Raw genomic sequence first — 14,788 nt, forward strand, 5'->3', positions numbered from 1 at the left:
TTGAAATCCTCCTCCCTGTTGTGTTTGTTACTAGGTGCCCTCAGGCCGGTCTGACTCACAGCACCCTGTGTACAACAGAACACACGCTGCCCAGCCTGCCCCATCCTCACAGTCAGTGCTATGCTTGAGATCATTATTGCAATCCATTCTGTTGGAGGTCTTCCTCTTTTTACTCTACTGAGTGTAACGGCCTCCTCCAGGGACATGTTCAAAGTACAGGAGAGGAAGCCTTCCTATCCTTGCTTCTAAGGAGCAGTCTGACTGTACTCTTTCCAAGAGAGACTTGTTCATTGTGTTAGGCCAAGTGGACTACAGAAACAAATTCAGTGACACTCGTATAAGAGAGAGCTTTGTATCAAGAAAACATCCCAGCTCAGTTTAGATCAAATCCATAAGTCTGATACTAGTCCATAAATCCCTCTTCAGACTCATGCAGCCACATGCAATGATGCAGAATGCAGGGAGATCCGAGGCTGGTGGGTGCAAAGTCTTGTGGATCCAGTGGCAATGGAAGCAGCACAGGGCTTGCACAGGTCTCAGTGTGGCGTGCCAGCAGGAAGGTGAAGGCACAGAGAGAGGTCATCAAGCAGCAACCTGATTGACAGGCTAAACTCCACCCATACAGGTGCCATGTTGGCACAAAAACTCAAACTACCACGTTTATTCTTCCAGCTGTTGTTGTTATTAGCTCTGTTGAGTCGCTCCAACTCATAGTGACCCTGTGAACAACAGAGCAGAACACTGCCCACCATGGTTGGTGTCATATTTGAGCCCACTGCTGCAGTGACCCATGATATATTCAACAAATCTTTACCAACACCATGATTCAAATATGTTAGTCCTTCTCTGCCTTCCTTAGTCAACATCCAGCTTTCACATACATATGAGGTGATTGAAAATCCCATGGCTTGAGTCAAGTGCACATTCATCCTCAAACATGGCTTTAGAAATAGGGTCTTTGAAGGTATTATTAGCTAATAGGAGGTCAAACCACCGTAGAGAGAGGGTCGTTACCCAACCTGAGTATTGTTCTTACCAAAGAGAACACAGACCCAGAGAGACACGCAGCAGGAAGATGTCATGTGAAAATGCATCCACAAGTCAAGGAATGTCTGAACCAGAAGCTAAAAGAGACCAGGACAGAGCTGCCCCTAGAATGGGGCACGACCCTGCCAAGACCCCGATTTCCGGCTCCTCCAGAGCCGTGAGCCAGTACACTTCAGCTGGCTTTCCACTGCTGGGAAGCGTTACAGTCATGGACACTCATGGAGGCAGTTCTGCCCTGTCCTCTAGGAATCTAGGGTCGCCAGGGGTCGGAATTGCCTTGATGGCAGTGAATTTCGTTTTCTGGAGTCTTAAGCCACCCAATCTGTGGTACTATGTTGCAGCAGCCCTAAAAAAATGAACACAACTTCTTTACACTTTGATGCATTTCCAGATTACTCACGGAGATCTGCAATCCTGAGAGAGGACTTTTCCAAGATTAAATCAAATGTTTAGGTTTGGGGTGGGGTTGAGAGAGATCAGACTTGGTAGTGATGGCAGGTTGGGTCACGTGGTGGGAGAGAGGGAAGACATTTTGGGTGAGAGACTATGATACAAGAAGACATGGGGTCTTGTCATGTGAAGAGTCATTGCGTCATCTCCTGGGGGAGAGCCCCAGCTGGGAGTCCAGAAGGAACCAGGAGAAGAGAAAGAAGACAAGTCCTTGGAGAGGTCAGTCAAGGCAGGGAGCCTCGGGAACTCTGGTAGTTATGGGAGGAGGTGGAAGGGGAGAAGGAGGGAGAAGGGGAGCCTGGAAAGTGTGGCAGACAGACCTTGGGGGGTGAGTGAGTCGGGTTGACAGCGGGCCACGTGAACGTCTGTCCTGGAGCGGGAGAAGGAGTTAAGGCCCCAGGGAAAGGCCAAATGGACTTGCCTCGTCGAGGAGGCCTACAAGGGGTGAGGGGTGAGGGAAGGGAAGTAAACGCTCAGTGGATTCTCTCCCGTTCGGGGATGGTGGCCAACGTGGCACTGCCAACAAAGGGACTGGTGGCCATCTCCTTATAAACAGGGGCCTCGGCCAAAGTAGGTAGAAACCTCCAGGAGTCCTTACACGGACCCCAAAGCGGAGCGGAGCAAAATGGCCGAGCAGAAGGCACGAGGGAAAGTGGCCATCCCCTGGGTGAGGACCACCAGCAGTGACCGGCTTCTTGGCCACCCCAAAGGGTTGGGAGAGAACTTGACTCTCCCAAAGAAAGGTGTCATTTTCACTGCCAGGAGATCACAGGGCAGCAGCAGAGGGATGGAGTGGGTGTCTGTTGGAGCCTGGTACAGAGCAGGTAGGCCTTGGACTAGCCCCAACACAGAGTTGGTCCTGGGAAGTACCCAGAAGCTAAAAGAGGGCCAGGAAGTCACATCGGGTTACACAGATGGAGGTCCCAGATATGCGTTCTCAACCTATTTTGATGGCAACCTCTTGCCTGGTCTGTCTGCACTTGGCACCCACAGATGGCATAGCATACACTCCTCTAGGGTCATCTGGAGCCAGAGGGGTTATCCTCCACCGCATCACCCAAACTAGAACTGAGGAGGCAGCCTCGCCTCACTCGCTGTCCTTCTCCTGCCCTTGAAGCCAGAGGAGATGTGAAATCTCACAACTACCTGTCTTCCCCCTTGGGCCAGAGCCCCAGCCACACAGTCATCTGAGGCCTGGTCCTTGCTGCCCACTGCCCACTCCAGTCCTCTTCCCTCCTAACTCCATCCTCACTGACCAGCAATGCTCACAAACAGGCCTGCCAGCATCTTCCAGCTCTTCACAGAAGGGCCCAGAAGGGTTCAGGTGACCGCCTTTATGCAACCACGTCTGACAACACAATCCTGCCCCTTGCACTCCTGGCTCCTGAAACTTTGTGGCATTGCCCTGTGCTCAGACGGGGCCTCTCCCAGCTACCTGTTACAGGCAGGTCCCAGGCCTGGCCATCTTCTGTCCACTCAGGTCTGGCCATATAGTCTTTGTGGGTACAGTTGAACTTTCTAAATCAATAGAGGAGATTGTAAGGAATGATACAGCTCAGAGATGCAAGTAGGTCAAAGACACACGTGGAGTCACCACCAGCAAAAGGTGGGCGACTCCCAGCCCAGGGCTCTCTGTCCTCTGCACTCACTGTTTCCAAATGAACAGTGGGCAGCAGCAACACTAATTTTGTGTCACCAGCAGCTTCACATGGCTGGGGGTGGGCCTCATTTTGCTCATCCTGCCTGGACTTTGCTCAAAGTCCTTTTGAACTTGGAGCTCTTTGAGTGTCTAGGAACTCCGCACGGGGACACTCCCCAGGACATACGCTCCTGCCCTGGGGCCACCTACCCACAGTTTCACAGTTCGGTCATAGGAGCCGCTGAGGATCTTGGTGTCATCCACACAGAAATGGCAGGAACTCACCACCTGCACGTGGTCTTTCAGAATTTTGAATGGGACCTGAAAAGGGGATGGAGTGAACAAATTCAGTAAGGTTGCAGGATACAACATCAGCATTTAAAAAAACTGTATTGTATTTCTATATATATACCGTAAACAATCCAAACACTGAAATTTAGAAAACATGTCTATTTTGCCACAACATGAAAAAGAACACGTGGTAACAGATTGAACAAGAGAAATGCAAAACTCATCCTCTGAAATCGGCAACATGTTGTTTGCAAGAAGCTAAAGAAAATCTTAAAACCTGGAAAGACATTTGTAGTTATGAATCAGAAAACTGAGATGGTCAAGATGACAACACTCCTCCAATTAGTCTACTAATTTGAAGCCTTTCCTGTCAAAATCCCAACGAATCCTAAAGTCCACATCAAAACACAAGTCACCCAGAAAGCCAGGGCTATCTTGATGAGCGATAAAGGCTCCGGGTTCACACACCCTGGTCACACAGCCTGACATCAAAGTGCATACAAACCACACAAAACAGCAAGACAATGTGATGCCTGTGTAAGGATCAACACTTAGATCAATGCTATTCTTTTCAATACCGAATAAACTCTCACATGTCTACAACTGATGTTGGGAAAACAATTAAGGAAGCACTATGCCGAATCTCTTGGAAAATGGATTGTTGCAGGTGCAGTTAGGTTAAAATTTAGCACCTCCTTTATGATCCATTTAAATTTGTTTTAGTTTTTACTATTTTCTGCCTTCTTTTTTATTTTTATCTGTTTTACTTTGTTATTGTTGTGAGTGTTTTTTAATATATTTCTGTCTATGAAATCCAGGATAGGTAAATCTAGAGATGGTAACTGGATTAATGGTTCCTTGGGGGTCTGAGGAGGTTGGGGGAAATGGGGAGCTAATAACAAGGAGAACAAAGAAAGAAGAAAATGGTCTAAAACTGTGGAGATGACTGAACAGCACTTCTTAAGGTGATTGAATGATTGAATTGTATGATGCCAATATGAATTATGTTGAATTATTAAAATTATATTGAAATATTGAATCGTATGTGAATAAAATAGTTAAAAAGGAAGACTAGTTGTCAACAAATGATGCTGGGACTACTGTAACTCTACACGCAAATGGGTAAAATTGGACCTGTATTTCACATCATTTACCCCCCAAAATTAAAAATAAATTAAATACTTAGAGTTAAAATGATAAGATCATTGGAAAGAAACATGCATGTCAAGTTTTATGATCTTAGATTTGGCAGAAGCCATAGCTATCACACCAGAAGCACAAGCCACAAGAAAATATATTGAGAAATTCGACTTTTCAAAAATGCTTTTCCTTCAAGGGACAACATCAAGAAAATAAAAAGACAATTACAACATAAAAAAATGTTGTTAATCATATATTTGATAAGGGATTTATAGTAGAGTAATATAAAGGGCATTTACAACTCACTAAAAAGACAAATAGCCCAATTAAAACATAAGGAAAGAATCTGAATAAACATTTCTCCAAAGAAGATATGGTCATGGGTGATAAACTCACTAGCATCAAGTCGATTCTGATTCATAGTGACTCCATAGGACTGAACAGAACGGCCCCTGTGCATGTCCAAGAATGTAAATCTTTATGGAAGCAGAAAGCCTCGTCTTTCTCCTGAGGAGCCGCTGGTGGTTTCAAACTGCTGGCCTTGCTGAACTGCTGAACTGACTGTTAGCCCCCCAATATACAGGGCTCCCATGCGTGATAAGCAGTGAAAAGATGCTCCGTGTCATGAACCAGTGTTCGTTAGGTGGAGCCGGGTCTGTTCCAGCGAATAGCGACCCATATCCAACAGAAGGAAACACGGCCTGGTCCTGTGCCGTCCTCACAATTGTTATGCTGGAGCCCGTTGATGCAGCCACTGTGCCGACCGGTCTCGTTGATGGTCTTTCTCTTTTTCAGTGACCCTCTCTACCTTACCCAGCACGATGCCCTTCTCCGAACACTGGTCCCTCGTGACAGCAAACAAGCCCAAAGTCCATGAGATGAAGTCTCCCCATCCTCGACTCCAAGGGCCATTCCTGTTGCACTTCTTCCAAGACAGTGTGTGTATTCTCTGACAGTCCAGGGTACTGGAAGTGCTCTTCACCAACACCATAACTCAAATGCATGTCTTTGAGCATCCTTATTCATTGTCCATCTCCATGAGATGGAATGCCTCGGTGACTGCAAGAATGGGCTCAAGCACAGGAAGAGCTGGGAGGCTGGTGCAGGACGGGACCGCACTATTGCTCTGTCGTGCGCAGCATTGCTATGGACTGGAACGACCCAACCGCACCTAACCGCAACAGGGACTTGCAGCATCCAGCTCGCACATGCTACGGGGCCACTGAAAATACCAAGGCTGTGTCAGGGGCACCTTAGGCTTCAAACTGACATCTTTGCTCGTTAACCCTTCAAAAAAAAAGTCTTTTGCAGCAGTTTCATGTGATGCAATACATTATTTGATTTCTTGACTGCTATTTTCATGAACATTCCCATGAGTAAAATGAAATCCTTGACAACTTCAATTTTTTTCCTCCATTTATCACGATGTTATTTATCGGTACAGTTGCCAGGACTTTTGTGTTCTTTACATTGAGCTGGAACCCATACCGAAGATGATAGTCTTGGATGTCCAAGTCCTCTTTCATTTCCGCAGCCAAGGTTGTGTCATCTACATATTCCAGACTGTCGATGAGCCTTCCTCAATCGTGAGGCCATGTTCTTTCTTCTTCATACAGTACTGTTTCTCAGATTATTTGCTCAGCATGCAGATTGAATGAGTGTGGCTAATCATGAGGAAACTGCAAATTAAAACCACAAGGAGATATGACTTCCCACCTATTAAAAAACCAAGTTCACTGTCCTTGAGTTATGCCAACTCATAGTGACTCTATATGACAGGGTAGAACTGTCCCTGTGAGTTCGTAAGACTGTCACTCTCTAAGGGAATACACAGCCCCATCTTTCTCCCAAGGAGCAGCTGGTAGTTTCGAACTGCTGACCTTTCAGATTGAAGCCCAACATGTATCGACTATACCACAAGGGCTCCTTAGATATCACCTACTAAAACAAACAAACTCGCTGCCATGAAGTCGGTGCCAAGACTGTAACTGTCTACGGGAACGGAAAGCCCCGTCGGGTGGCTTTAAATCGCGGACCTTACAGATTGCCACCCAACGCGTATCCACCACGCAGCCAGGCTCCTTCTCACGCACAAGGGAGGTTATAATAAGGATGAATCAGCCCATAGCGCGTGGGTGAGGATGAGGCAGGACACGAGCACGCGCACGTGCCGCCGCCTTGGAAAGAGCCGGTCAACGGGCTCCGCAGGAGTGCCGTCCTGACTGAGGAACTGCGCGCGCGTGCCACCTGGCCCTGCAGCGACCACTGAGAAACACCTCGCAGTGCGCGTGGACCCGCCAGACGACGCACTGCGTGAAACGAGTCCGGTGCAAAAGGACACACAGTGCACGCCACCGTTTGATATCAAAAGGCAAAGAAGAAAATGTTCCGACGTGGATTGTACTCATGATTGCACAAATCTTCTTAGTATTGTGGAACGATTAAATTGTATGACATGTGAAGTATATGCCAATAAACCTTAAAATTTTCTCTTTATGTAAAAACAAAAAAAAAGTCAAGAAATGGTTTTCACACGAAGAGAAATAATTCTTTGAGCGTTACCAAGAGTGAAGGGGTCAGGGGGGAGGGGAGTCACGGGTTAGCAGGTAGCTCGGTGCCGACGCGGGTCAAGGAGAGGCGTTAAGCTGATGATGCGCAGGGCGAGCCAGTGCGGGACTTTGCAGAGGCAATAATGTCATGTACACAACCGTGCATTAGTGCTGATGCACTGGCGGGGGCTTGGCAGGCACAGAGGCTGGACCAGCGTGGGGCAGACGTGGGAGTGCACCCACGAAGGCACCCAGCTTTGACAGAGGGTTTCTGTAGAGCTCTATTTGCTTTTGCTGCATTTCTAACCGTGAATGTGGTGGCACGTACAGGGCTAAGTTATGAAAACTTCATAGACATAAGCAAGCACCTTGAGAGAATGAGTGGCTGGGCCTGGAGGATCAGGAACATAGTTTCAGGGACGCCAAGGTCAACTGGCATTACATAGTTCACAAAGAGTGTTCTACGTCCTACTTTGTTTGGTGAGTAGTGACAGGTTCTTAAAAGCTGGTGAGCTGCCGGCTGAGGTGCAACTATGGATCTCTCCAGTCTGCAGGAAAGAAGAGGGAGGAAAATGGAAACATGCCTGGAAACAACTCGTCCAATGGACTCCTGGACCGCACAGACATCGTCTCCACAACCCTGAGACCACAAGATCGACACGGTGGCCCGCTGCCACCACTACTGGCTCTGATAAAGATCACCTTCGAAGGTTCTGGACAGAGTGGGAGAAACATGTGAGGGGATGCAAAACCATAAAAGAGACCAGATAGAGACTGGTGGGACCCTCTGAGACTATGGCCCTTAGTCAACCTTCAGGTCTGGATTTGAACCCACCCTTGTGGCAAAATACTCAGTTGATGATTTAAGACCAGAAGGGCAGCATAACCCAGAGGATGCAGTTGAGAGGGTTAGAAAGGAGGTGAAATAGAAACAGGAACCACTAAGAGGACGTGTTAGAACATCGAGGGAACTGCAGTGCTTGAGTTGAAACAAACTGTGCATGAGCTGTTGAATACAGACTGATTGCTTTGTAAACTTCTACTTGATTCACAATGAAAGGCTTTTTCTAAAAGATATTCTAAAAAATGTATTCCAGAATAGTTACAGTGGCTTATTCATAATACCAAAAACTTGGAAACAACCCAAATACCAATCAACTAATGATCAGATCGTTAAAATGTGATATGTACCCAAATGGAATATTATTTGGCAATAAAAAATGAAGTAGTGCTACATTCTGCCATCTGAGCGACTCTTTGAAAACACAGAAACTAGTCGCCCAAGTAGAAAACAAATGATTTGAGAATGATGATGGCAACAGATGTACAATTGTGCTTGACACAATGAATGGATGGATTGTGATAAGAGTTGTACGATCCTGCCCCTCCCCTGAAAAGAATTTGTTTCAAAGGACGACATTGATTCTGCAGCTCCGGGAGATGAACATATCTGATCAGAGCACACGGGAGCAGATGAAGGGGCAGGAGGAGAGAGTGGAACACAGCCTGGCCCACCAGGCCGTGATGATGATGTTCCTGAGTAGAGCAGCCAGTCCACAGAGAGAACAACATGGCTGGCCCCACTATGAGAAATGATGCCCCTCAGTGACTAAGGGCGATTCAGGGGACAGCACCGGAGACACAGTGTGGGAATTGCACCTGACCTGATCCCACCACACGGAGGCAAAGCACTGGGGGAGTGCAGCGGAACAGCAAGAGAATGGAGTGGCAAGGTCCCCAGGGAATGCTGAAAGTGAACTTTGGGGCCAGGGCGTGGTGCCCCAACAGAATGGACTGGAAAACGCTCCTAAGGGCCAGCAAACGATCCTTGAACGAACTACAAGCTTTTCTTTTGTGAAGTGTTTTGTTTTGTTCTTTGTCAGTGGTTTGTTGTTGTTGTTTTGTTGTCTGGTTGTATACTGTTGCTTTGTTTTCCTCTGTCTTGTTTTCGTGCATGTTAGTGTCTCCACAGGTCTGTCTGAATAGGACAGGCTGGATGAACTATCTGGAGGAAAAACAACAGGACCGACAGTTCCAGGGGGACTTGGGGTGGGGGAAGGGGAGGGGGGGTAAGGAAGTGGTGTTAACAAACACGGGGACAAGGGAACAACATGGGACCCAAAATGGTAGTGAGGGGGGAGTGGCAGGCCTGGTGGGGAATGATCAAGGGTAAGGTTGCGTAGAGAAGAGGTATAGCTGTAACCCAGGTGGGGACGGAGCATGGTAGTGGGGCAGGAGGAAAGTCAAGGGAGATGATGGAGGAAGGAGCTGGGAGTCAAGGGGCATTTATGGAGGTCTAGACAAAGACATGTACATGCAAATATATATATGAGGATGGGGAAATAGATCTATGAGTCTATATTTATAGGTTTAGTATTAAGGTGGCGGAAGGACCTTGGGCCTCTACTCAAGCACTCCCTCAATGCATGAATACCTTCTTTTATTAAATTGGAACTCTATCAGCTCACTCTCCTGACACAACGGCTGGAGCCAAAGTGGGTGAACAAGTAAATGTGGTGAAGAAAGCTGATGGTGCCTGGCTATCAAAAGAGATAGTGTCTGGGGTCTTAAAGGCTTGAAGATAAACAAGCGGCCATCTAGCTCAGAAGCAACAAAGCCCACATGGAAGAACACACCAACCTGTGTGATCGCATGGTCCCAAAGGGATCAGTTATCAGGCATCAAAGAACAAAAAATCATATCATTGGCTGCACACCTCCATGATACGATCGCTGAAGACAAACGGGTGCATAAGCAAATGTAGCAAAGAAAGCTGATGGTGCCCGGCTATTGAAAGAGATAGTGTCTGGGGTCTTAAAGGCTTGAAGGTGAACAAGCGGCCATCTAGTTTAGAAGCAATAAAGCCCACATGGAAGAAGCACACCAGCCTGTGCGAACACGAGGTGCCAAAGGGACCAGGTATAAGCCATCATGCAAAAAAAAAAAAAGAATATATGTGTGTGTGTGTATATATATATATATATATATATATATATATATATATATATATATATATATATACCATAGTGAATGAAGAGGGAAATGCAGAGTGGAGACCCGAGGCCCAAGTGTCGACCACTGGAGATCCCCTCACAGAGGGGTTTAGGAGAGGAGACGGGTCAGTCAGGGTGCGATGTAGTACGGATAAAGAACACAGCTTTCCCCCAGATCCTGGATGCTTCCTCCCCCCAACTACCATGATCCAAATTCTACCTTGCAGGAATGGATGGGGCAGAGATTGTACACTGGTGTATGTGGGAGCTGGAGGCACAGGGAATCCAGGGTGGATGATACCTTCAGGACCAGGGGTGTGAGGGGCAAGGCTGGGAGAGTGGAAGGTGAGTGGGTTGGAAAGGGGGAACTGATTAAAAGGATCCACATGTGACCTCCTCCCTGGGAGATGGACGACAGAGAAGGGGGGGAAGGGAGACTCCGGATAGGGCAAGATATAACAAAATAACAATCTGTGGATTATCAAGGGCTCATGAGGGAGGGGGAGCGGGGAGGGAGGAGGGGAAAAAAAGAGGACCTGATGCAGAGGGCTTAAGTGGAGAGCAAATGCTTTGAGAGTGATTAGGGTAAAGAATGTACGGATGTGCTTTATACAATTGATGTATGTATATGCGTGGATTATGATAAGAGTTGTATGAGCCCCTAATAAAATGTTTTAAAAAAAGGACCTAATGATCACTCATAAAAAAAAAGAGTTGTACGAGCCCCCAATAAAATGATTAAATTTAAAAAAGAAAAGAAAAGCAACTAGTCACCAAAATCCCTCATGATGCTTGTTTATGGGTATGTGAAGGATTCAGGATAGGCAAAAGTATAGCGGCAGAGAGGAGATTGGTGGGCGCCTAGGATGAGGGGCAGGGGTTTACGGGAAATGAGGAGTGTCTCCTGGTGGGATGGGAATACTTTGGGGGGTGATAAGATATTCTGAAATGGATTGTGGTTGTGCAAGTCAGTAAATACATTAACACCCTTTATGTAGGTCAATGTGTATGTTATGTGAATTATATCCCAATAAAGTTATTGTTTAAAAAAATAAAAGCCTGCAAAAGCTCCCTTCAGATCTACCACTGTGGGCGGTGGGGAGAGGAGCAGGAGTGTAGTGGGAACTGGGAGTGAGAGGAGGGAAGGGGGAGGCTATGGGGCACTGGGCTTCACCTCTGAAAACAGAGGGCGTCCAGGAGGTCTGGGACTGGGGGTTGGGAGGTGGGGCAAGGCAGGAGAGCTGGGGAGTGTATAAAGGGGAGCAAGTTGTGCAGAGACCCGGGAACTTCTCCCACAGAGAGTGCTGGGATCAGGACGTGTCTGGCCACGGACAAGGCAGCCAGAGGGAACCATTTGCCAACCCTAAAGATGACATTTCCCAGGTCCACCATTGGAGACCTTAGACCCCGCTCCCCCAGCGCCAACAACCTGCACTCCAACCAACCCTTACACTTGCAAGTCAAGTGGCACCTGCTCTGGCAACGGGTGCAACCACCTTTGGATGGAACTGCCATTTCATTAGCGCCCATCAACTATTGCGATCAAAGGAGCAGCAGATCCAAGGGCTGCGGAGAGTGAGGAAAGGAGGAGGGAGGGGTGGACGTGATGGCACATGGAGGAACTGCCAGGAAACCTCCACTCAATTGCGAGGAAAACTCACAATCAATACAGGAACTACAACAACAAACAAAAACAGCTTCAGTAAGGGCAGGCAAGAGAAAGAAAACCAATACACGCCCCGCTAGCTCCTCAGCGAGGGTGGGGGATCCGGGAGTACCCCGCCTTTTCTGAGGGCCACCTCTATTTCTTGTCTCGTCGGAGGCTTTCCTGTTCATTGGAATCTGTGAGAGCATGGGTGCCAAGGAGCTGCCGTGGCGCATTCCAAACACAGGATGCATTTTCCCAGGCACGGACCAAAATGACCGACAGAATGGACTGGTCTTGCCAACAAAAAGAAAATAGAGGAATGTTGAATTGTGGGAAGATTTGACTGTATTCAGAGTAAATTCAAAGTAAAATTCCATGGGGGAGGAGTTTTTATATCCCTAATACAAAACATAATTAATGGCAATTTGGAGCCACTGTCATGCATTTGTGTGACTTGAACATTTAAAATTCTGTTTCCATGTTGTTTTTCAGGAGGATCATGTCAATTCCATCCTCATGGCTTTCTGGTCTCAACTGTGTGTTCTGTGACCCCTTTAGTCGTGGTAGTCCAGTTTTCCTGATCACTGTGTTACGTGCTGTGAAGGGTTGAACATTTGAGTGAGTAGTGTGTAACATTAAATTGTGAATTGGTGGGGCTTAAGATATAACAGCTTATCAACATTTGAAGATAATGGCACTTGATAATCTCTTTTTTTAAAATTTATTTTTTGTTGATGTTTTTCTGTTTTTGTCGTTATAGATCTTTATTTTTTATTTTATTTTATTTAACATTTCATTAGGGACTCTTAGCACAATCCATACATACATCAAGTGTATAAAGCACATCTGTACATTCTTTGCCCTCATCATTTTCAAAGCATTTGCTCTCCGCTTAAGCCCCTGGCATCAAGTCCTCTTTTTTTTCACTTGATAATCTCTTAAAGAACGTTTCCTCCAAATGTAAAGCTGGAAAGTCACTGGCATTTAGAGAAGAATTGTATCCACATGCCATTTTAGGATTTGGGTAGGCACAATAAGAATTGTGTACAACAAATCTGGGTAGACTGGAGCATGTACACTGGACAGATAAGAGCTGGAAACACAGGTAATCCATGACACATAAACCCTTCAGGACCAATCGGGGAAGGGGAAGATGGGGGAGAAAGGGGAAACCAATCACAATGCTTTACATATAACCCCCTACTAGGGGGACAGACAACTGAAAAGTGGGTGAAGGGAGATAGCAGTCTGTGTAAAACATGGGGGGAAAAAAGCCCTTTTTAAAAATAAATTATTAAGGGTTCATGAGGGAGGGAGGAGAGAAGGGAAGGGGGAAATGAGGTGATCCCAAGGGTTCGAGTAGAAAGAAAGTGTTTTTAAAATAATGATGGCAACATATATATAAATGTGCTTGACATGGTAGATGTGATAAGAGCTGTAAGAGCCCCCAATAAAATGATTTTTTGAAAAAAATGTATTGTGTATAAATTGTTCATAATGTCGCTCTCCTTAACTCAAAACAACCAATAAAATACCAGTTACAAAAGAAATAAAATTAAAATCTATTTGGACATATCTGTGCATGTGCATGCAATCAATGTCATGGAAGATTAACCGCAGAGAAGATTCTTTAGCCAACCACCGCAGAGCTTCCGGTGCAATGACCTACAACATTACCTTGGTGACGTTATTATGAACTTTTGTTTTAAGGGCTCGCTTGTTAACACTTTCCTTCAGATACTGCCAGCAAGCTGATGCCGACTCAAAGTGACCCCAAAGGACAGGGGGAACTGCTCCTGTGTTTCTGAGACTGTCACTCTTTACAGGCGTAGACAGCCCTGCCTTTGTCCTGCTCAGTCACTTACACAGCCCCATTAATCTCAGTATAAAGTTACAAAATCAATCCCCCTGCCTTCCAGTCTAGTCCAGCTACTCCCTGCCACCAAGTCCATCCTGACCCACGGCAACCTACCCCCATGCCCAACCAACCGTTTTATTGGCATATGATTCACATATCATACAATTCAATCACTCAGGCACATCCAGAAGAGTTGTACAATCATCACCACAAGCCACTTTAGAACCTTTTCTTTGATCTTGTCCTCATTGTTACAGCTCCCCATTTCCCCCACCCTCCCCTGCCATCCCACTATGGAACCTACAACCAGTTACTGTCGCTACAGATTTAACTCTCCCGGATTTCATATGCAGGGAAGCACACCAAAAAGACCCCAATAACAAAACTAAAGTAGAACAGACATTTTGGGATCCATTTTAAATTTGTTCGTTTTAATATTTTTCTTTCTTTTCAATTGAGGTTTTTCTCTTCTGTCATCGTGGGGTTTTCGCTTTGTATGTTTTTCTGTATAAGAAATCTAGAATGTTGTTGTTCTTAGGTGCCATCTGGTCGGACCCTGCACACAGCAGAATGAAACACTCCCTGGTCCAGCACCATCCTCACACGTGTTCCTATGTCTGAGCTCATCTTCTCAGCCACTGTGTCCATCCATCTCCATGAGGGCCTTCCTCTTTGTCACTGCCCCTCCACTTCACCACGCCTGATGCTCATCTCCAGGGCCTGGTCTCTCCTGCCAACATGTCTAAAGTACGCAGCAAAGCTTTGCTATACTTGCCTCTAAGGAGCACTCTGGCCACACCGCCTCCAAGACGGACCACAGACCAGCCTGTCCTTTCAGCAAGGTCTTTCCAATATTCTTTGCCAGCACCGGTGTTCCAATGCACCAATTCTTTCGGCTTCCTTATTCAAGTCCAGGACAGTAAATTCATAGACTGGAACGGGAGTAAGTTTCCTCAGGGCATGGCCGGGCGGGTGTGTGGAAACGGGAAGCGAACAGCAATGAGTACAAGAAGGCAGATGTTCTAACAGGCCCACGAAGCACAGCTCTTTAATGGTATTGAATTGGATGACATGTGAATTAGGGTCAACAACACTGTTTTTAAAAAGACGAGAAAGGGTCATGAGCTGTGCTACCATTGTTTAAAGGAGGAAAGAAAACATTCGTACGATACT

At 46.5% G+C, this 14,788-nt stretch overlaps 1 protein-coding gene across 1 annotated transcript in view; it reads right to left on the bottom strand.

Annotated features, from left to right (window-relative positions):
• WDR88 (WD repeat domain 88) overlaps positions 1-14,788 on the bottom strand; it is a 55,110-nt gene that overhangs the window by 38,475 nt on the left and 1,847 nt on the right. The window contains exon 2 of the mRNA XM_075536691.1: positions 3,347-3,457. Coding sequence (XP_075392806.1) covers positions 3,347-3,457 — 111 coding nt within the window. The remainder of the gene's footprint in view (positions 1-3,346; positions 3,458-14,788) is intronic.

Source organism: Tenrec ecaudatus, chromosome 18 (assembly GCF_050624435.1).
Source record: "Tenrec ecaudatus isolate mTenEca1 chromosome 18, mTenEca1.hap1, whole genome shotgun sequence".
NCBI lineage: Eukaryota > Metazoa > Chordata > Mammalia > Afrosoricida > Tenrecidae > Tenrec > Tenrec ecaudatus.